This window comes from Sinocyclocheilus rhinocerous, unplaced genomic scaffold (assembly GCF_001515625.1).
Source record: "Sinocyclocheilus rhinocerous isolate Xijiao unplaced genomic scaffold, SAMN03320098_v1.1 scaffold1405, whole genome shotgun sequence".
Lineage (NCBI taxonomy): Eukaryota > Metazoa > Chordata > Actinopteri > Cypriniformes > Cyprinidae > Sinocyclocheilus > Sinocyclocheilus rhinocerous.
Window position 1 is genome coordinate 472151 of NW_015645543.1, and position 24608 is coordinate 496758.

Here is a 24608-nt window from a genome sequence, read left to right on the forward strand (position 1 = left end):
GGAGGTTCTGCAGCGGATGCTACCACTTCTGGAGGCACTGGATTGGATTCATGTACAGGAGAAGCTTTTGGAGCAGACTCATGGATAGGAAAGGCCTCAGGAGCAGATTCGTGGATCGGAGAGGCCTCTGAGGCAGACTCGTGGACAGAAGAGGCCTCAGGAGCAGACTCGTGGACAGGAGAGGACTCTGGAGCGCAGTGTGCAGCCCACACGTTCAAAAGACATGAAAACATGAACAAGAAACACAACCCAAAACACCGCATTACAGTTATCTAGGGAACAAATTAATGAAACATGGACCGTGGCCACAAACTAAGGGTTTACTCACACTAGGCACAGTTGCCTTGAACCGAGCCCAAGTGCGATTATCCCCCTCCCCACTCCCCCGCTGGCCTGCACTCACACTTGCACTAAACATTCCGGACTGGAGCACGCTTGCGTCACGTAAGAGATAACAGGGAGAAAACCACTTTCGCTAATAGACTGCCTAATAAATTTATCATTTATGCCGTGCAGCGAATTTCACTTGCATGCATCAGAGGATTATTACAGAGACAGCTGACTTTAATGAAAGAATTTGCAAACCCAATCTCATGAATGTGCGTATCAATGCCACGAGTTTCTAATTATATTTGGCGTACTATTCATAACGCAGAAACTGACTTTGGCGTGCATATGATACGCAATGGTTAGGATTAGGGGTGTGTGGTAGGTGCGTATTATATGCACGCCAAAATCAATTTCTGCGTATAAATAGCACGCCAAATAGAAACCGAAAATCATGCTATTGATAAACATTTTCATGAGACTGGGCTCAATTTGCAGCTTTACTCGCAAACTACAATTCCTGTTCATCAATAAGGTGAGAACCAGACCCGTTATAAACCTAAATATTCTTGATTTAATTAAATTAATTGAAAAGTGTACTGTAGTAGTAGTAATAGAAGATGTTTGCGGTCGTAATGATGACAGTAGCGCACACAAAATAGTAGCTGTTCCATGCTCCGGCGCGGTTAGCAATCATACTACATACGTACCGTGCCTGAGCCCAACTGAACCGTGCTCTTGCCCACCTCTTCCAAGCGAGCCAGGGACGGTTAAACGAACCGGTACGGAGCGATCACACTAGTCAAACGAACCGGGCTTTGGGGGTCAAACGCGCTCGGGCACGGTTCAGATCGCCACGTGTGAGTACACCCTAATAAGTCGTAGGAACGACTTAACAAGTTGTAGGAATGTATTATATATATATATATATATATATGTATGTATGTATATATGTATATAAGCACTAATATGTCCTGCTCGTGTCTCGCAGCCCTGTCAAAGCGCAGTGCCCGATATGAAACAATTATCTGGGGAAATAATAATTAAACATGACTTAGTTACTAAATTTCTATTGCTTTCCATGTTGAAGGACTTTGTATTGTTTTTATTGTACATTTAAAGCTTGGATCACATTAAAAGTGTAATTTTTACGTTAGGGAATTATTTTAGCAAAAGATCCAGCCCCGTCACCGTCACTCACAGCCGCTTGCACGTGCTTTGCGCATGAGCCGCACGCACCCCAAAATTAAATTGCTTAATCGACCATCGATAGCTTTAATCGATTACATCTCTTATCGACAATTAATTGATCGTCGATTAATCATTGACATCCCTAATCTAAACCACTTATCTTGCCTCTGGCTCTAAATATTGCTCGGCTGAAGAGGACTTTTATCAGATAAAAGTGAAATGCTTACACTGAGGTTATGTTTGTGCCATATGTCTCTGTTCTCCAGTGGGTTAGGATAATTTTTTTTGAGATAATGTTAAGTGTTTCCTGTTTTTGCAAAGGCCCACCATGACAAAAAGGAGATCTCCAGGCTGTTGCTAGTTGTTTAAAGTTTCTTTTGGAGGTTTATGTAGATTTTCACAACTTTTTATAGCTAAAAGTCTAATGTTTGCTCTTTTCCTTCTCCCATGTTCTTTCATTAGAAGAGGATTAAAAGCTTATTATCATATCAGTTTTGGCAATAAACTGACAGTGATGTTTGTTCTGAACAGTCCTTCGCAATACCAGTATAATTCCATTCATGTAATCTTACATTCCTGCTTGTATTTTTATTCTACATGCTAAGCATCCAGATTAGAGCCCGACTATCGATATATCGGCCGATATTCTTTGTGTATATTATAGTACAGTATAGGGATGTTCCGATCCGCCTTTTTCGCCTCCGATACCGATTCCAATACCTAGGGTTCGGTATTGGCCGATACCGATACCGATCCGATACCAGGGAAGTTTTTTTCCCCCGTTTAAATAAATGTAGAATTTATATATCTGTGTGTGGAACTGATAATCATTCTTTCACAATCTACTAGATACAGACTACTTCATTATAAAGAAAAATAAAATAAACAATAAATATGAAAAAATATAGGCCTATGATGTAGAGGGTTGAAAAGAGACAAGGCTGATATGATGTAGTATTAGTCCACTTGTATTCTAGTTGTAATAAGGTCAATGACTTGACATTAATTTTTTTTATCCTATCTATAATTATTCAATTTTTATAATTTTTTTAAAAACGTAAATTTTTTTTTGTTAGTTTAGGTTGCAAAATATCATGCTTCAACTCCCTTAAAACTTTGAAGTCCAAGTTTTATCTCAAAATATTTGGAATGCAATGAGATTTAAGGAAAATAGGTTACTTGTTAATATCACTACATTGAATCTTTTCTCGAAAATGAAGCCGTTCGAGACCAATGTGAATACGAAGCGTACATTTCTAAGAACAAATTAGATTTTTAAACTAGATTTTATTGTGGAAAGTACCATTCTTAAATATCAGTGAGTAACCCAAAACTCTGTGTTGGTGTGGCAATATGGCATACACTTTCAGAGAGTTTCATTTATTTTATTATCATTGTCAAAAACAGATTGTTATTTGCTGTTGTTGTTCAACTTAATTTGAACTGGAATTTCTGTTCCTGTTTTGCTGTAACTGTTCTTAGAAAAAGAAAAAATGAACAAAAAAAACAAAATGAACATTTACCTCAGAACAAAATGTACTTGATCCTGGTTCTTCTCTTACATTTGAGGGAATATTATAGACCCATATTGATTTTTCAGCTTGTCTGTTTTGAAGTGTAGTCTCAGTCAGTGTGTTCTGAAATACACTGCTAACGATGTTTGAGCGCCAGAGAATGCCAGGAGCCTAATTCAGACTTTGTTCTTTTACAAATGATCCTCATTTATTTCATGAGTAGGGTTGTGCTGATAGACGATAGTTTCGTGTATCGACGATAGTCAGAGATATCGACGATAGCAGATGTCTTTGTCGATAGTCAAGACGATATTAGGCTTATTCTCCTATTAATGTATTTAATAATAATAATAATTATTATTATTATTATTATTATGATTAGGCGGCCTATTATAATTCGGCTATCAAATTGCCCCGCTATTTCACTTCAGCACCGCATTTCTCATTTGCACACACACACGCGTGCAAATGAGGTTTAAAGCCTGTAGCTGGTGAAGGAGTCTCCAACCACAAACAGACGTACATCGTCTGCTGATATAAGGTATTTCATTGCACTTTAACAAGTAATCTGAACGGCCTATATATGTGCAATATTTTAACCGAGCCCTTTACTAACTGAGTTTAATGCCACAGTTATGTTAGAATCCATCTCATTCTTGTTTCTGTGGTGGTGCTTTGGGCTCGTGGTCCGGAGCGCTGTATGACTGATGTATCCGTTCAATTTAACTTTACTCCAAATATATGAACTTACCTGTTTTAAATACTTTATATTTATGTCCAATATTTAGTGTTAAACTGTTGGTCTTTAAATGAAATCCTCTATTGATTTTCACCGTTGACTGATTTTGCAGACCTTTTAGACTGATAACGTCTGTGCGCCGATGTGGCAAACTTGTCACAGGACGCGCGGTATGACAGTTGTGTCTGACTATATATGAACTAGCTGTTTTAAATACAGTATTTTTATATTTAACATGTTAGTTTATCAGTATGTTTGAAAGTATATTATTTAGATTATTGGTGCTTCCATAGGCTCACTCTCGCGCACCCACGCGGTTTAAAACACCAAATAGTTATGCTATGACAAGTACAGAGAGTCTCTCTCTTGCCCCACCCATGCACGATAATATCGTGTATCGTCGATCTCACAGGCTGACGATATGATGATTTGAAAAATGACCATATCGCCCAACACTATTCATGAGTTGACTTTAAATAGCTTCAGCTGATTGCAGATAGTAGGCCAAAGTCAAACAGCTCCCAAAAATAGTGCTTGGTATACTGTGGCTCGTGTAATGTTACACTGCATTTCAAAAATAGTGACAGATTTAAGCGGTGGCCTCTGCGTTTCACCCACTGACCTCTGTGGTCTGCTTTCAGCTCACTGCCTAGACTACATTTAGAGCAATTGCATTCTGGCTTGTTCAGAACTCTTCAACGTTTTAGTAACTGTGGACTTCTCAAAATTATTTCCTGCATTGACAACTTCAAAGGAGATCTTCAAGCAGTTGTTCTGCTTTACTATGTTCAACACTGGGCATTGTTTCACTGTTATGCACAGTTACAAAGATTAGATTTGTCTGCATTTGAATCTCAGCTGTGAATAAGCCCTTGTTAGGAAACTGTTTCATCCGTTCCTGTGGTTCCTGAGAGGTTTCAAGAACTGGAAGGAAATAATATGATTCATGCCACAAGCGTTTTATTCCTTTGAGATGCCTGTAAATTGTAGGTGAAATTCAGGTGACTTCATCCGTTGTTTCACATGATTGCTTTCCTTTTGACCTCACTGCCTTTGATGGAAATTGTTTGTTTGTATGGATCCACAAGTGTCAATAGCAATCAGTCTTCCCATTTACAAAGGGTTGTTATGCCATACAATGCAATGAAAAAGTATATGAGCAATTGTGACTGGTATAGGTTATTAACTCACAGCTCAAGCAGGCAGTAATGTGTACAGATTTTAGCGCCTCCTGTAAATAATTTCCAATGTATATTTCTTGTTATATTTAATGCATTGCCAACCCTTATTTGAATCAGATAGCTTGAGATGCCAAGACTGATCCAGCGGCTTTTGGTGTCACTGCATCATTCTTTCATGTTAGAAGTTTGGAGGAGGCGTATCTATTCCCCTTTTAGTCATACTAAGAGCGGCTTCTGTGATTGATCTGAACTCTTTCGTCTTTCTCTCCTCAACCTCTCCGAGTGTGTAAAAGCTCTTATCAGCATGCTCTCTCATTTGTTCAAAGGCTAGTAACTCATGTTCTTTGAGTTTGACTCATATGTAGGGCTGGGTATCGTTCAACATTTTTCAATATCGATACCGATACCAATACCTTGACTTCGATACCGGTTCCTGAACGATACTTTTTTCGATACCAATTTTATTAAATAAATTTTAACAAGATTACATTATCTAAAAAAAAAATTTGGTTTTATTTTTGAATATGCATTAATTCATCTCACTCACAAAAAAAAAGAAAAAAACACAGATTCAGTATTCCTCAAAATGAATAAAAATAATGCAACTCAGAATATATGGAGTAACGCAATATTGTAATGCATTACTTTTAAAAGTAACTTTCCCCAACACTGCTCATATGTATATGTTTTTCAAAGGTCATGGGTGAAGACAAATAGGGAAAGCTGGTTGATTTCCATTAGGGTCTGCTGAAGAGACGAAAAACTGTTGTTAGCTAATAGCTGATGTCAATCATGAACTTGAAATATTGGCTCTTTTAAAACAATGCTAAAGTTTATTTCCAGTTCACAGACAATTTTTAACTGCCTAAGACCGGATTTGCTCCGTCTGTTAAAGAGGACAATGAAATGGTGTTTTAATGGGAACACTTTAACCACACATTTTTGTTTGTTATTGTAAGTCGCTTTTTACTGCTAATGTTCAAGTCTTGATCATTTAGGCTAGACATGATGTGGGCAAAAAGTCCGAGGCCACCAGTGATTTTTTTTCCTTTTCATGTTGCGATTAATTGCTAATGCTTTTATCACGGTATGCGGTATTATCACGATATTGAAATTTAGTTTTAAAAAAGTGCTGTCATAATACAGTATAACAGGTTTAATAACATTTTTCTTATAACAAAAATAACTGAACATTTAAATGCAATAAAGCAATACAGAAAAATGTATAAAGTTAAAAGTTTTACACAGATTACCTCTCATCCAATAATGACAATAGCTTTGTGCTTTGTTACTTGTGAGATCTGTCCTATATCTATGAGCTGTGTGCATGTTTTTAATTTTTTTTTCCCACTTTTTCTTCTTTAGGCCCATGAATGGAACAAGAATGATGAGCGTCTCCTGAGTGCAGTAGAGCATGGAGAAGCAGATAAAGTCACCTCCCTCCTGTCGAAGAAAGGAGCCTGTCCCACCAAGCTTGATAGCGAGGGAAAGTCTGCGTGAGTACTGGAACTGATATTGCTCTCATTCTTATTTTAATCAGACGTTGACTGCTCTAATTGTGACTTCAGCAGTGTTTTGAGAGAATTTTCTGCAGTCCACTTGAGAAATGCATAAAAATGAATTTGCATGTGTGTGTTTACACTTCAGCTGAAAGAGAGATGCGAGTTATGCTTTTTTTGCATCCATTCATCATAGTGTTTATTTAGCTGTGGAAATGATAATCTAAACTCCAGTCAAACAAATTTAGTCCTTCATTTACCCCATCAGCATTTTCTTTCATTGCATTTACATCAGCCTTCATTTTCTCTTATTTACCGTAACAGGCACACAGATGTTCGCTCGATTTGTTTATGCAAGTCATCCAGTTTTAAAATCACGCATGACACGCATTTTAACCAACAATGACTTAAACACTCGAAATCCTACAAAAATGAGCTTAGCTTTTCTGACTTTCTCGTTTAGCAATTTTCTGTCGTTTTGCTTAGAAGTCATAGGAAGGGCACTTAAATATATGTTATACTAGTTCAAAGAAGTTTGAATGCTTTGTTTCTTTGTTTTGGCAGAGATTAATGTGATTTTGTTTTATTGGAGTCTCAACCTGAATAATTACTTGCTTGTGTCTACATTTTTGTGGGAAAATATACATGTTTTAAAATGTTGTGGACAGATTTATTGTGTTTGTGAAAATAACAAGAAATTTAAATCCACCATAAAGGAGTTTTTAGAGTCTGACATCATAAGATTGTGATATTTTAGCAAGAAAGTTTAGTTTTCTCATGCTGAACTCCGTACTATCTGGTTGCTAGGGCATTGCTAGGATGTTCTGAGTGACTTAGATTTAACCTAAATTTGCACGGCGTGATTTGGACACAATATTTGAGTGATTTTCCTGTTTTGTAGGATTGTCTAACAGAATGGCTCATGTAATGCATGTTAGATGGACTATTGACATGTACCTTCAAAACATCAGTTATAAAGAAAGAAAAGAAACATTCCTATAGGCAGCACAGCAGAGATGAATCAATGAGCGAGCTCCAGTGAAAGCAGAGAGACGAGCTTGCTCTCTTCACTCTGTAAGTAATGAACTCAGACACTGCCGACCTGAATGAGTCTCCAGTGTCCTGCGTTACGATGGCTTGAGCCGAAGCGCTCTCATAGGCTCACAATAAATCCTTATCTGCCTGTTTGAGGAGTTCATTGTGTTCGAGTGCTTGCGCTCCAGAGGGTTCACGAGCCAGAGAGGCACATGCAGAACACAGAGCCTCGCTGTATTTCCAAACTGTCACAGTCGCCATGGAGATATAATTTCCTGATAATGAAAGAGTCGGGCACGAGACCCTGTGCGATTTGATAATCATATGCTCCGGTGATCATGTTATTTACCTTGAAAAGGACTGTGAAAGAGCTCTTGATCATATTAATTACAAAAACACAAGGCAAATGCTGCAGCAAATGTGTTAGCTTCTACCTTCCAGGGTTAAAAACAAGAATCTGCTCTCTAGCTTGTGGAGAATGCAGTGATTAAACGTTTAATTGACTTGAACATTTAATTAAAGGGGTCATATGATGCGATTTCAATTTTTCTTTCTCTTCACTGCAAAAAATGGCTTATCTTACTTAGTATTTTTGCCTTGTTTCTAGTCAAAATATCTAAAAATTCTTTTACTAGATAAGCAAAATAACTTAAGGTATTTAGTCTTGTTTCAAGGGGGGAAAAAAAACTAAATTAAGTGCATTTTGCTTAAAACAAGTAAAATTATCTGCCAGTGGGGTAAGTAAAATACTCGTTTTAAGAATATTTTACTTACCCCACTGGCAGATAATTTGCAAAATGCACTTAATTTAGTTTTTTCCCCATTGAAACAAGACTAAATACCTTAAGTTATTTTGCTTATCTAGTAAAAGTATCTTGATTTAAGAATTTTATTTTGACAAGAAACAAGACAAAAATACTAAGTAAGATAAGCCATTTTTTTGCAGTGTTTGGTGTCTTACAAGCTCTTGGTGCATAAAGAAGATCTGTAACGTTGCAAAGACTAAAGTCTCAAATCCAAAGAGATATTCTTTATAAAAGTTAAGAGTCAACCACGCCTACCTAAAACGGCTAGTTCTAACACGCCCCCACATGTCTACGTCACGATGTGGGAAGATTTGCATAACGGGTATTCAGCTTTGTAAAAATCGACGCGTTTCAGAAAGGCGGGGCATGGAGGAGAAACAATAATGTACATTATATGGAAAATAATGTGTTTTTTTAACCTTAAACCGCATAAACACATTGCATTACACCAAATACACAACATAATGTTCTTTTTAGCAACGTCATATGACCCCTTTAAATCTAAGGATGCCTGTGATTAAGATTCATAATTTTAAAACTTTACCAAGAAAGTTTTTTTTCTTAATTTAAAGTTCACTCAAAAATTAAAATTCTGCCATCATTTATTCACCCACATATTGTTTCAAATCTGTGTAACCCAAAAGAAGATATTTTGAAAAATATATCAGCTTTTTCCCCATACAATAGAAGTCAATGGTAACCAGAATGTTTGGTTGCCTTTAATGTTCAGCAGAAAAATGTCAAACAGGTGATGGCTTTCTTTCTACTTCATAACACAAAAAAATAACAGTTTTCATTTTTGTGTAAATGATCTCTTTAAATACTGTGTTTCAGGCCAATTTAAAAGCACCAGTGATACGTGTTGCTTTAATTCTTCCAAAAACAGTGTAGTTGTTTCTGGACTGACCTTTAATAGCATTAGAGTGATGTATATTCTGTTTAAATTGCCATATTTGAATATTTAAAGTTCTTGGCTTGTTCATTTAAAGGTCAGACCTAGGTAGCTGCCGTGAGTGACATAATTATCGAGGTCATTATCAGGACATCTTGCGTAGCTTTTGCAGTTAGCTTTATTACTGCCCAAAAGAGAGATTCCAGTGCATCTTGATCCTTATCTTCTAGATAGGTTGTAATCGATTTAATGTAGATTAATGTGTTTTCTCAAGTTTGTCCTCCAAAGAGCCAATTAATGAAGAGATGGTAGATATCACACCAGCGTGGTTCAGTGGAAGCTATTTATAAAGTAATAGAGAACACTGAACTTTTTAATCACAAGGAGCAATTCAACGTCTTTTTTTCTGTGCCCTCAGGTCAGAGATTTCATGACTAATGAAAGATTTAAAGGAATCGTTCACCCACACATGAATATTTTTCCTCATTAGCTGGGTTTCCAACCATGTATTTTCATGTGAATTTTGGGGTGTTATTATTAATTTTATTTTTTGTAAATTTAGGTTAATATTGGATGGAAACCTCAAGATTTAAATAAAATCTCCAAAACGTGCATTAAAACATACTGTATACTACCGTTTAAAAGTTTGGGGCCCTGTTTACTTTTTTTAGTTAGGATGCATAAAATTCATTCATTTTCAAATAAATGCTGATCTTTTGAACTTTATATTCATCTAAGAATCCTGAAAAAATGTATCATGGTTTACACATGAATATTAGGCAGCACAACTGTTTGAACATGTGACAGTGAATACCTGAGCAGCTAAAAATTCTTCTTTGTCATCACATGATGGCATTACATTTTAAAATATATTAAAATAAAAAAACAGCTATTTTAAATAGCTAGTAATTTTTTAGATTTCATATTTCATATTATTAACTGTATTTTTGGTCAAATAAATGCAGCCTTCTTTAAAATTTTGAAGGTCTTAATGTATTTTGACAACAATGTTAATTGCTGCTTTGTGCTTGACTTGCTACACAGAATGAAAAGCATTGATCTAATGTCACTCATTCACACTAGAATGCTTTACAATTGCCTTAGGACAAGCATATATGTAGAGCATGTCATTGACCTACCTTTGAAATCAAAGTGCCCTCTATTTACTGGATGTAGGTTACAGACAAGATGTACAAACTGACTAAATATGAGTGGCATGGCTAATCTGCAACTAAAATTAAGTGTTCATAACACTCTCCCCTCCTTTCTTTCTCAGTCTGCATGTAGCAGCCACACGAGGTCAAGCTGAGTGCCTTGCTGTTATCCTGGCTCACGGGGCTGATGTTTCTCTGCAGGACGCTTCAGGTCGGTTACAACTAGATTAATGTGTGTTCTTGCATTGCTTTAATGTTACATTAATAGCATAAAATGTAAATAACAAGTCTTGTTTTCTCCTCTTCACATCAGGGTTTACTGCTTTACACCTTGCTGCCAAAAACAACCATTCAGAGTGTGCCAAAAAGTTGCTTCAGGTAATATTTTCGATTGATTGTGAATCATAGACTGAGAGTTCGATGTACGCACAGAGATGGAGCGAATTCAAATGGGAAAAACAGCCATGTCTGTTGCCATGCAATGTGTGCCAGCTAAACAAAGGAAGCAGATTTCGTTCTGCAGTTTTGTAAACTAGCAAATCCCACGGCCTCCCTCTGTGAGCTTGGAGAGTGTTGCATGTTTGGATGTGTGTGGGCAGGCTGGCATGTTCGAAGATGATTTGGTGAAGTGCCGGTTACCTTATCTAGCGTCTCTTTTATCATCATGGGCGACTCATTCTCCGCTCCGTGTGATTCTACCAGAGCAGCACAGATCTGAAATATCTATGGCCTGTCAACTGTGTTCACTAATGGCTTTGCCAGTATGGATTAAAAGAGGCATTGATATTAGCAATTTACCACTGCAACAGAAGTTGTATTCACACAGTAGGACCCCAAAAAAAGTGGTTGGGCACGGTAAGACACACTTAAAATGTTTGAATATTATTTTATTGGACACCAAAATCCAGAAAATATCCAAAATACTTTTAGTCTCAGTTTTGAACCGGCTATCTAAATTTTAACTCCTATACAACTTTTTTTGTCAAATGTTTTACATGAAAGGTGTGATCCGGTTATCTTTTTTTAAAACATAAATGCCGCTTTTTTTATCCAATTAATTTAATACATTTTAAGAATTTCAAATAATATTTTTTTCTTTCTTCTGAACAGCAAATCTATGGTTTCACATTTATAAATTAGGTAACACTTTAGTATAGTGACCAATTCTCACTATGAACTAGTTGCTTATTACCATACTTATTATTAACATATTGGCTGTTTATTACTACTTATAAAGCACATATTCTGCATGACCATATTTTACATCCCTAATCTTACCCAATACCTAAGCTTAACAACTACCATTTTATTAATAAGCAGAAAATTAGGAGTTTGAGGCAAAAGTCATAGTTAATAGTTTGTTAATGGCGAGAATTCAACCTTAAAATAAAGTGACCATAAATTACATTTTACACAAGAATAAATTAAATTGTAAAATATATTAAAACAGAAAACTCTTTTGATTTAAATAAATGCAGCTATGAAGAGCATCACAGATTTCTTTCAAGACATTAAACAAAACAATACTGACCCCAATTTTTTGAATGGTAATGTACATTATTCTTTTTGCCAGCATTAAACTTCCACCCTTAAAAGTGTTGCTCAAGTGAAAAATTAGAAGTTTTGAATGGTGTGATTTTATTGAGGAAAGCCTTGGAAATATATTCCCCTTCACACAGCCAGGCCGGCGTTGAATTCATTAGCCTTTTTCCCCTGGAGATCCTGTGAAACAGAAAAATTAACTGCTGCACTAATGAAAGGGCCTGACAGTAGTAATTCAGTTTCATCCAGCAGTCATAAACCAAAAGTCCTTACTTGGATTCCTAAGCACAACAAATGCTCTAATGTCCCCAATGCCTTGAGATTCTGCTGAAATTTTCCATGAATATGAAAATACTTTCTAGGCTAATTTTCCCAAAGAGTAGATTGAAAGGCTAGTCATTTCTAATGACAACAAAAGAGTCTCTTTACTGGTTAAATTAAGCTTGTTTGAGGGATTTAAGAGGACATATGGAATCTCGTTTACATAATAGTGGCAGTATGGACTAGAGGGTTAATTTCTGTAAGTCAGTAATCACATTTAATTGGACGTTCCATATTAGGCACAATTTTAGGTCAGATTGGCTGCTGCAGTCAGATTTAATATACTGTATGACACCTCTCCTCTGATAATTAGTGATCGACCGATATTGACATTTTATAACCGATACCGATATCAATTATTTGCGTGTTTATGTGCCCGATAACCGATATGCAGAACCGATATTTATTTACTGTTATAAAGTAAACTTCATACTTCACTTTGGTTTTTCCTCCTTTCAGTCATCTTAAAAAAAGTGTTGAAAATTACCAGTCTTTCATGTTAAATTTAATCTTCACATTACAACAATAAAAAAAGCTGCATAAACTGCATATCAGGCATTTATGTAATACATCTAATTTGTGCATTAATGGCTGTTATGTTAAATAAAGTTTACTAACTACAGTAAATCAAGTACCTGTGCACGCCGTTGTTGTTGTCGTCTCCTCTCCCTTCAGAAGCCGTGGTGCAATGGCGATCCTGCGCGCAATTCTCAAAACATCCACAAGATGGCGGCATTTATCGGTGAATCCGATAATACAAAACCGATATCCGATTATTGTAAAATGCTTAAATATCGGGGAAAATATCGGTAAATCAATATATCGGTCGATCTCTACTGATAATGCCTGTCAAATAAATGCCTTGTGCCTGTTCATCCATGAACACCAGCATGACATTCTGTTAAATGTTTAATAGGAACGCACATCATTAACTCACATAAAAAAAAAAAAATAAGTGAATAGTGTAGCTGTTTTGATTGAAAGGTCGTAATTGGTGTCTAGCTGTTCCTTCTGGGTAGAACATGTCATGGTGGTTTTAGATTAAGTGTTTGAAGAAATAATTGAATGTGCTTCCTTCTACAGACTAAGTGTGTGGTGGATGCGCTAGACGGCTCAGGGAGGACGGCTCTCCATCACGCAGGTGAGGTTTACTTTAACACTGAGAGGAGCCATTCAAGGACAAGCAACAGGCTTTATCTTCAGTATGACTTGTTCTCTTTCATTATTTTTGTTTAATAGACCTCTTTGAGGATTGATTGTTTGCTCAGAGTGGTATCATGGTGTAAATGTGCACTTCCAAACATTAACCCCACGACTTTGCTGCCGCCACTCTACTCCCAAGCACAGAATGTTATTGTGGACCATTTGCACCAAATTGCCAGGTGTAGAGGGCAAACACGCACACAAAAAAAACATGTTTTTATTTATGGAGAGACACTTCGTTCAGAAAATTGCTCCCTAGCAAGCCCATTTCACTCTATAGAAAAAGTGTGGTGTAGGGGAAAAAAATTGACAGCTTGTTTGTTGATAACTGAGCCTTTTTCCAGCTGTTATGGATAGAACTGGGGTGGGATAGGCCACGAAGAGCAAGGAGCTTTCTGCCACCTGGAGGTCAGAAGTCTGCTGGAAGGATGTAATTTATCCCACAATGAAAAACAAGAAGCAAAACATGGTTTCATACAGACTACAAAGCAGAGAAATCCTTCAGTTAATTGGAGGATGCATTTATGCCCATCCGCTGCATGAGAATAATGGCTGTGATTGGTTGAGAAATGGAACATGTTGTAATTTTTAAAGGGGTCGCTAATAATTGTTTGGAAATAAGTGCTGTCACACACTGTGAGCCTGGTTTTGGTCTCTGTGGGAAAGCTTAAAGTGTTTGCAGTAATTACACTTTAAGGAGTTTGTTAGCCAGCTGTTAAACTCTTGTTTGTGTCTCTGTGGGGATAAAGAACTGCTTCTGATTATCTGTCCTCTCGTTCTTTCTTCTGTAGCTGCCAGCGGAGACGCTGTGATAGTTCAGCTTCTGTGCAAGCACAGGTGTCATGTCAATCTTAAGGATTCGGTATGTATGAGTCTTATGCTGTCTGAACTGCTGTGAAAATGGCTTTCCCGTCTTTCTCTGCATGTGTTTTGCTGCATCTCAAACTGCTTGTGGTCAACCTCAAACATGTGCATTGTCAAACACAACTCCTCAAAGACTGTTCTCTGTGGGTTTGAATCCCAGTTCGGCTACATTGATTAAAATCCCCACGGCACACTTGAGGTCCCTGTTACTTTGAGATTGCTTGTCCGAGGTTGTTTTTCTGCTCTGCTCTGCTCTTGTCTTTTAGTTTTTCTTCTACAGTTTGTTTTCTTTTATTCCTTTGAGAGTCTCACAGTGCTGCTTTTAAATGGCTTCTGTCTGGGTAATGACAAGATCACTGACTAGTACTACAAAAAGAATTTGCTTTCTTTATTTACAGGTAGTAGGGATTTTATTTTCATAACTCAGACAACAACACCAACAAAAAACTATCTAGCATATTTTGGTAAAAAACATTTGTAATACCATACAAATGTATATTGAGAGTGTTAATAACTTTTATAAATTAAATATAAATTAATATTTAATATGTTATTATAAATATTTATTAAGTATTTAAAATGTATAATATATATACATATTAAAAATATATACATCTGTTATACATTAAATACATTCCTATCTGTTTTCTTAGAATATGTAAATATATGAAACATTCTGTACAAATCTTGTTTACATCCAGCTTTATTTTTTAATGTTCCCAATTTTGCATAAAAATATGTGGTTGGTTAGTGTTAGCATCTGCCATTTATTTTAACTTTTAACAATCATCCCACATATGTAGTTATATATAATATAGTTTTAAGTAACTAAAATACTTCAAAACAACAGAAGAAACAAAAGAAAAATATTGGCAGTCAGGCACATCCAGGCACACTTTTTATACCTCGGTGTTAAAAAGTTTCTTGTAATGTGAAACCATCACAATGCTAAAACTCAATTGTTAATTTAATCTATTGGCCATCGTACTGACCTTATTTACCCCTCTATTTCAGGAAATCATTAATATGCATCTGACTTATCTGGGCATCTATAAGAAATATACAAATTATTCTTATTCAACATTCTTTGGATGGTTGGAGCTTTCCCTGCAGTGTATATTTTAATTGAGAAATAAATCCACAATTATTCACAGTTATCCTTTAATAGTAGTGTTAAGACCCACAGCGCTTTTATCCCAGAGATTAGACTGACTGCGGGGAAGGATGAACGACCCTGATGCAACTCCAGAGAAATATTTCATGCTAATAATGCATCAAATAGCTATGTTCTGTCAGGGGAGACTGCTGGTAGAAAGAGGCAACAGCTAAACAACGTTCATTAAGTCATCCTCTCTAAAATGTATGGTAGAGAAAGATGGTTTGTGACGGGAATGATTTATAATGAGCCGCTTTGTTATCTAGAAAACAAGCATAACTTCCTTTAAAGTCAAGTTTCTTTTAATCCATTTTTGCAGGTAGCAGAACAAAATGCAGGATATAGTTTTGCATTTTGCATGAAAAATTTCCCAGCCTCTTTTACGTGAATCAAAAGCATAAATATATTTTATGTGCAACAACAGCATGCTGTCTCAGTGGCCTTACACTACTCTTTCCACCACTGGATGTGACCGATGTGATAAGCATGAGTTCTGGGCCGCGGCTCCGCCGGTATAAACACCAGCATTGACTGAGTGGCCGCAATCAGCTCCGGTGACCGTAACACAGGCTTTAATGCGCCGCAGACGTGTGCCGTGATGCGCAGATCAGCTCTAGTCTCTAACATCACTGAATCTGCTGTTAAAAATTAACCATCCATTCATCATATCATCATGCAAAACTAAGAATTAGAATCATTGTAATGTGACGATCAAATATAGGTGGGGATGGGTGGCAAGTGAATTTGAAGCAGCGGACTCGGGTGAAGTTTGAGCTCATCCGCGCATCTCTACACTACACTGACCTGGGTCACCAGTAGCAAACAATGGAGCAAAACTGCTGGACAAACTAAGTAATTACACCATTTAGAAGCATTTAATCTGCTGTTATATGTTCTGTAAAAAAAAAAAAGTTCATATCGCCGGCATATTCGTCGATACAATATATCGGCGACAGGCTCATATCGTCCGATAATATCGGCTAAACTAAATATCTGTCGGGCTCTAATATATATATATATAGAGAGAGAGTAAATTTTTAGCAGAGTTTAATTTCTGAGTGAATTATTCTTTTAAGTCAAAATTTCTTTTAAGTCAAAATGTATATATATATATATATAAATTTTGACTTAAAAGAATAATTCACTCAGAAATTAAAATCTGCTAAAAATTTACTCTCTGTCAGGCCTTCCAAGACGTAGATGAGTTTACTTCATTGGAACAGATTTGGAGAAATTTTGCATTACATCATTGCTCACCAATGGGTCCTCTGCAGTGAATGGGTGGCGTCAGAATGAGAGTCCAAACAGCTGATAAAAACATCACAATAATCCACAAGACTTCATTTCATTAGTTAACATCTTGTGAAGTGAAAAGTTTACTGCATTCACGGCAGAGGACACATTGATGAACAAGTGATGTCTTGCTAAATTTCTCAAAATCTGTTCCATTTCTGTTACATTTACATTTAATCATTTAGCAGACGTTTTTATCCAAAGCAATTTACAAATGAGGACAATAGAAGCAATCAAAACAACAAAAGCGCAACAATAGATAAGATTTACATCTTAGATGGCCTGAGGGTGAGCAGAATATTAATTTATACATTTTTGGGTGAACTATTCCTTGAACCGCTGTTCTTGTCTGTTAGTTTAACAGCCTTTGTCTTCAATTTTACATGATCACCTATTCTGTAATTGACACATCTCAATTGTCATAATGTCAGCAGCTTCAATGAAATAAAGCATTTTTTTCTTCTCAAGCAGTAAATTACTCAGAGACAGAGGGTCGGTGTGGGAGGCAACGAACCCTCAAGCTGTGGCTCTAATTTAGACAACCGTGACTGAAGAGCTTCAGCAGACAGAAACGAGAATGAGAGAGAGAGTGTCAGAGTAGATGTGCATCAGAGGCTGCTTCTGCTTTCGGTCACTGATTATCCACCATCGTCATCCTCTGAGGCAAGCTTGGCACATTTCTGATGATTCTCGCCCACTCAGCCCATTGCTTTGAACATGCGGAAATACCTGCTTTCACTGCTAAATTATTAAACGTAGCCCAACTAATGTTGCAATAGCATTCTTGGCTCGAGCACAAATAATGGTCCTTTGATGAACGCTTAGAAAACACTGGACCTTATTTTCAAAAACCAGGCTGTTAGCAGTAGACAAATCCACTGATGTGTTCCTTTTCCGATTAAAACTCATCTTGGAGTTTGCCTTTGAGCTGGAAAATGGATGGAAAACTTTGAACCACCGAAAGCTTAGCAAAAGCCTAAAGAGTCTAATTTAGAAAACTCACACCTGCTACTTTTCCTCTTATTTTCCCTTGCAACATGTGGGATACTTATACCCTCAGGAGTATAAGGCATGCAGTGTGTGCATAGATTTCTAATTTACACTGCAAAAATGTAGATATATTTTAAAGGGATAATTCACCAAAAAATTACAATTCTGTCATCATTTTTCGTTGCTCATGTCATTGCAAACTCACACTGTGACTTTTTTCCATTGAACACAAAGGGTGTCATTTTGAAGGCTCTTTTTCATGCAGTTTCAATGAATAGCAAATGCACAAAAGCAAAAAAAAAAAAATTCATATTGTGTGGGTGAATGAGGGTGAATAAATAACAATTTTCATTTTTTGACGCTTTCATAAGTTTATACACTGTCAGCCAAAATGAGCCACAATTGTACCTTTAGATAAAACCTATGGGGCAGTCACATGGAGGGACACATATGTAACTTATTTAATCCTAAAAAGTGCATATTAGTACCTTAGAGTATGCTTATAACTTAAGGTGCTACTATTCAACTTTTAGGAGCAAATAAGCAGAGCTGGGTAGATTACTTACAAATTGTAGTCCGTTACTGATTCCAAATTGCATGACACAAATTATAGTTAGTAAGATAATCCATTATGTTACACATTTTAGGTAATATAATCAGATGATTACTTTTTGATTACTTTTGGATTACTTTTCACCTAACTTGTTTATCACATTGATTTAAATATGACAATCTTACCAAATTTATATAAAAATGCGAAAAAAGAGAAAATATTCCATTCGTTGTTACTGACCATATAAAGTACATTAAACATTCCATTACGTCAAGATTTCCCAAACTGGGGTTTTTGAAGGAACTGCAGGGGTTTTGTGAGTTTAATGAAAAGCAAATAATTAATTAAATCATAATGTAAAATTAAATCACTTTGAAATAACATCAATCAAAATAAAACTCTTACAAAAAAAAAATGAAATATTCTGTTTGTTTACCTGCATGTCATATGACCACTAACCAACGCCAGAGAAATGTGAACATGCAAATGTGATACTTAATTATTAACTTATTACCTTAAAATCTCTCATAAATATATTAGGTGAAAGAGGTTTGGCTGAAAAAAAAGTTTGGGAATCCATGCATTATATTTATAAGAAATAAAGTGAATATTTGCATTTTAATGTGTTTGAAAGACAAAAGCCTTCCAAAGACATGCATGGTGAAATAACCTAAAAAGTGAAAGTGAAAGTGACGTGACATGTGGCCAAGTATGGTGACCCATACTCGGAATTAGTGGTGATATTAGTGATAATTGTGATATCACGACTTCCTTATTGTGATAATTCAAATAAAAATTTGTGTTCATCAGTAGTTGATGCAATGTTGAAATGCTGAAGAAAAAAACAAAAAAAAGCTTGTTAAAACTGAAATTATATTTTTGTAATTCCAGTGGTCAAATGCTTTGTGGCCACTCAATTTTCTGTGTAATGATAACCAACTGACTAGTGACTGGTCTTTGTGTGCATGCACACAAAAGTGGAAGACTTTCTGAATGTGTATTAGTGGTATGTTATTTAAAAAAAAAAAAGAAAATTTAAAAGATGAAAAGGAAAAATTAAGGAGAATCAATCAATTATGAATAATTTGTTATTATGTGAATAATATGTAATCTATAATAAAGTAACTGTAGTCTGATTCCAAGTATTTTCAAAATGTAATTTAATCTAATTTCAAGATCTTAATTTTTGGAATCTGATTACGTAATCCAGCTCTGCAAATAAGGTACGGTTTTTTTTTATGAGGGTGTAAGTTCATATGAACAGTTTAAAATATCATGCCTGGAAGAACTTATACTTAGTATTTAGGGTGTTCACTTTCTTTGAGCACAATAGCACGGCAACACATTATAAAATGGTTTGTTGGATACAATGTTCTCTGAAAACCTGTTTTAAGTTAAGACTGATGAATGTATATTCCTCATTATGCAAACAAGCCAATAATTTCTGATACAATTATCCTAATGTTTTTATTACAGTGACTTAGCCATTACAAAATTGGCATGATTGTGAATGCCCTTGAGGTATATGTTGTAAGCAAACTTTCTCCACAGCAGACTTGTGCTGTGTTTATCAGTGCTGATGCAGTTATAAACTAATTAATTGGGATTGATGTGGTTTGCTGTGTGGAGAGAAATGGCTTGGGCTTGTGAAAAAATGTTGAACAATTATGTTTTCACAACAATTTACCTACAAAATGTCAATTGACTTAAAGGTCGCTCTTAGAATGCACAAAAAAATGTGACTTAAAACACCTTGATGTGATGTGTAATAGCTACAAAATAGGTAATTATTTTCTGTTTATCACTCAAACATTGGGCACACAAATGTTCCTCTTAGTTCAAATTGCAATTATATCATTCCCTGACCTGTTGGGCTGAGTGCTGACCTTCCATATGTCTTAAATGTTAGCTTGTTAAATTCTGGCTCTTCAATACATGCCAGGGTAGAAACCAGCCAGCGCATAGGATTGTAATAAATCATTTAATTTTCTCTTCTTAATGCCATATGAGCTCAAACCATCCCCTGGACTGCAATGACTAAGCATTTGCCAGTTAAGATACAAAATGAAAAGCATCTAAAGAGGACTTTAAATCTTTTTGGTATACCTCGAACACGCACAAGCTTAAAGAGCTTATGAAATAAGGTTTGTGTCTGTACCATAAATTAGCACCAACATAGTGTCAAGTTTCCTCACACGTTCCGGGGAAAAACCACACCATGTTGTGAGCTTACATAGAAAGTCAGGATATGCACCTCTTGCTTCCTGAAGAAAAAGAATGATACTCGTTTTTCTTTATAAATTATTCAAATATAGCATAACATCAGCAGAATTTAAAACAATACCTTGTAGCTCTCAATGTTTTGCATGCACAGCCTCTTTTGTTGTTGTTGTTGTTGTTGAGGTTTTAACTGAGAAAACCTATGCATTCGTGCAAAGCTGTACAGAAAAATGGTGTAATTTTCAGGTTGCAGATCAAATTTAGCCCTGTCACCCTAAATGTGCTTTTGATGAGGTGTCAGTTTCTCTCACTCTGGAATTATTGGCAGAACCCCTGTGACCTTTGGGGTCGCAGGCAGGGAGCGTTGAGCTCTTCCTTTCACTCTCAGAGTATTGTTTGCCTAAGGTAATTTGGAAATGAAAAGGGGAAATGATCACCTTTGTGCACTACTATCTTGTAGAATTGAATGCATCAGGTTATACCTCTGTTGACATTAGTTGTCTAAAGCTGTAATACATTTTGGTGATAAATGTCTTGCTGTTTAATTCCAGTTCTGTCTAATGTACTGTCTATTAATATAAAGTAGCCTCTTAACACGCAGAAGATGGTATTTAAAGAAAAATGATGTTGACTCAAAGCTCTTTTTCATTTAGGATGGCTTCACGCCTCTGCTTTTGTCAGCTAGAAATGCACACGCAGAGGTCTGCCAGAGTTTATTGGACTGGGGCGCTGACATCAACGCTAGAGACAAAAATGGCAGGTATGGTTCTGGACATCAGTCATAATATTGAGACTGCTGATAAGAAAGGTTTCTCGGTTTAAACATTACCTCCTGCTATCATAAAGTGCCAAGTGAGCTGAATAAACTAAATTGGGATGCCAACAGTGTAACTAAACTGCGGTATAATAGCGTAATCCATCTTAAAGGGATACTCCACCCCAAAATGAAAATTTTGTCATTAATCATTTACCCCCATGTCGTTCCAAACCCGTAAAAGCTTCGTTCGTCTTCGGAACACAATTTAAGATATTTTGGATGAAAACCGGGAAGCTTGTGACTGTCCCATTGACTGCCAAGTAAATTACACTGTCAAGGTCCAGAAAAGTATGAAAGACATCGTCAAAATAGTCCATCTGCCATCAGTGGTTCAACCGTAACGTTATGAAGCAACGAGAATACTTTTTGTACGCGAAGAAAACAAAAATAACGACTTTATTCAACAATTCGTCTCCTCTGTCTCCGCATCACTGTAGCGCCATTTTGGAGAATATCCGCTGAGCGCAAGCAGCGTACGCTATTCTGTGTCAGCCACGCTGCACGGATGCACTGTTTTCGGTCAAATCAAAGCGTAAATACACGTAGAAAATGTATCCTTGTGTTGCGGTTGACACAGAATTGCGTACGCTGCTTGCGTTACGGTTGAACCACTGATGGCAGATGGACTATTCTGACGATGTCTTTCACACTTTTCTGGACCTTGACAGTGTAATTTACTTGGCAGCCAATGGGACAGTCACAAGCCTCCCGGTTTTCATCCAAAATATCTTAAATTGTGTTCCGAAGACGAACTAAGCTTTTAGGGGTTTGGAACGACATAGGGTAAGTGATTAATGACAAAATTTTCATTTTGGGGTGGAGTATCCCTTTAAGGCAGTACATACAGTATACTACCATTCAAAAGTTTTTGAAAGAAGTCTCTTATGCTTACCATATTGTGGAATATTATTACAATTTAAAAACAGTTTCTATTCTAATCTATTTAAAAAATATATATATATTTATTTTTGTGATGGCAAAGCTGGATTTTCAGCAGTCATTACTCCAGTCTTTAGTGTCACATGATCCTTCAGAAATCATTCTAAATTGTTGCTTATTTATTTATTGTGGATACCATGCTGCATGTTTTTTCTGAAAGTTTGAAAAAATAGTATAATAGTAATGCATCCTTGGCGAATTAAAGTATTCATTTCTGACACCAACCTTTTGAATGAAAGTGGAAGTGACATGCTGTTATCTGTGCAGAACCGCAGTGATGTTGGCCAGTGAGAGCAGCTGTCCGGCCGCTGTCGAGCTGCTGGTGCAGAGGGGAGCTGACCTGCAAATGGTGGACTCGTTTGGCCATGACGTGCTCCATTACGCCAAACTGTCAGGCAGCAGTGAGGTCCGAACCGCTCTCAACACGGCCCTTCACAGACAGCAGTCTGAGTCAGGTAAACTCATGAATGCCAATGTCATCATGCCAATTAACACAATTTGGTTGTAAAGCTCACATTCCAAATTATGATTAAAATACCATTGGTCATTATGCAATTCCATATTGTTATTGCTATTGCTGTTGCTATTGCTAGCAAGTTGTTATATGTAGCATGGACATTATATATAATGTGTTGCTGTTCTATAATAACCAAATGACACTCCACTCAAAAGTGAACAATAACAGTAACATTTCTTCACATACTATTGCCAGATCTGTGGTTTAACCAATTTTTCAAGAGCTAGTGCTGTTGTACGGAGTATGACATCAGCACAACTGCGATTTAGGTGTAACCACAAGCCAGTTGTTGTTCAGTGTAAAATATTCACTGGGATACACTGAGGAACCCCTGGGATTTGCAACATCGTTTTCCTCCCAGTGGTATTAAATAAAAGAAACCAGTTGATATTATTTGTTTGTGGATTGTCATCTTTTCCTTTCTGTGGCCTTCAGAGCTTTTTAGCTCAACATTGCCATCTAGTGGCGTTTTTAAAAAAAAAAATCCTCTTGCTTCCATACATGTCCAGGGAGTGAAAGAGAGAGTTAATCAATATTTTTGCAGAATTTCTCAGATGTGTTTGTGAAATAATGAAACAAGGAAAGATTAGGACAGCATGACTAATGTAAGCACCAGCAATGACATGCCATTTTCATTTTTCCCATCATAACCCCCCACTCCATGTTTTCCCCTCCTGTATCTTTGTATGAGCAGATAAGAGTTCAGCGAGAACCCCTCAGGTAAGCAAGTTAATTTTAATTTCATAAATTTTTATCCCCTCAGACTTGATGGTTTTCCTCATTTTCTGATTGACAGAACCTGCAAACGTTCTTTGTAGATGCTTAAAATTCACAGTTTAACTGAATGCTTAGATTTTTGATTGAATATTTCTTTCTCACATTTGACAAACATTCCCGTAATGCACAGTTAGAAATATGCACTGGCGTTTGCCTCACGCTGTAGTGATAATTGTTTTCTTTTTCCAAACTAAGTATACAGTGTTTATTTCACTAACCACTTAAACACTATACTTCGTCTTCCTATCTCTTTTTGCCACTCTCCTTATACTGCACACAATCTCAGCATGGTCAAAAGTTAAATGAGGACAGAAGCTCCACCCCCAAAAAGAGAAAAGCACCTCCTCCTCCCATTAGCCCAATCCAGGTAAAGGCACATAGTGCTGAATCTGTGATCTCTGCACTTTCTAAAAGACTTAGATGCAATTATTTATTTGTTGACTTCTGAATGTACAGCTGATAATTAACCATTTTTTCTGTGTCCATTCTGTCCTTAAGCTTTGCCTTGCTTTAAAGCTTTCCTTTGTCTTATTTTTCAGTCGGCTGGTATCAACTCACCACCATATTTTACTCCAACTGAAACTCCTTTGTCCAGCAAAAGTGATTCATCCAAAATATTTAATTACAAGGTAAAATAGTGAAGTGTTAAGGTGTATTAGTATTAGTAAGATGTGCTAAAAAAGTAAGTATAAATTAAGAATATAATATTGAGTGTAATAAATAAGTATATTTATTATTATCATTAATTATAATATTGATTGTAATAATAATGTAAATAATAAAAATAAAATTTTAGTAACTACCAAAAGCTAAAAAAGTTACATTTTAAATGAACATTTTTTACATATTTTTAACAGCTAAAAACATTTTAAAAAGCTAAAAGTATTATTTAATAATCATTAATTAATAATTTAAGCAGACGCTTTTATCCAAAGCGACTTACAAATGAGGACAATGGAAGCAATCAAAATCAACAAAAGAGCAATGATATGCAAGTGCTATAACAAGTCTCAGTTAGCTTAAACGCAGTACACGTAGCAAGGTTTTTTTAAATTATATAATAAATAAAAAGAAAACA

General features: G+C 36.2%; 1 protein-coding gene across 2 annotated transcripts in view; it reads left to right on the top strand.

Annotated features, from left to right (window-relative positions):
* LOC107706485 (ankycorbin-like) overlaps positions 1-24608 on the top strand; it is a 46961-nt gene that overhangs the window by 15274 nt on the left and 7079 nt on the right. For both annotated transcript variants that reach the window (XM_016510208.1, XM_016510207.1), the window contains exons 3-12: positions 6318-6448; positions 10461-10549; positions 10652-10716; positions 13285-13342; positions 14196-14266; positions 21134-21240; positions 22504-22691; positions 23448-23473; positions 23817-23897; positions 24070-24159. In XM_016510208.1, coding sequence (XP_016365694.1) covers positions 6318-6448; positions 10461-10549; positions 10652-10716; positions 13285-13342; positions 14196-14266; positions 21134-21240; positions 22504-22691; positions 23448-23473; positions 23817-23897; positions 24070-24159 — 906 coding nt within the window. The remainder of the gene's footprint in view (positions 1-6317; positions 6449-10460; positions 10550-10651; positions 10717-13284; positions 13343-14195; positions 14267-21133; positions 21241-22503; positions 22692-23447; positions 23474-23816; positions 23898-24069; positions 24160-24608) is intronic.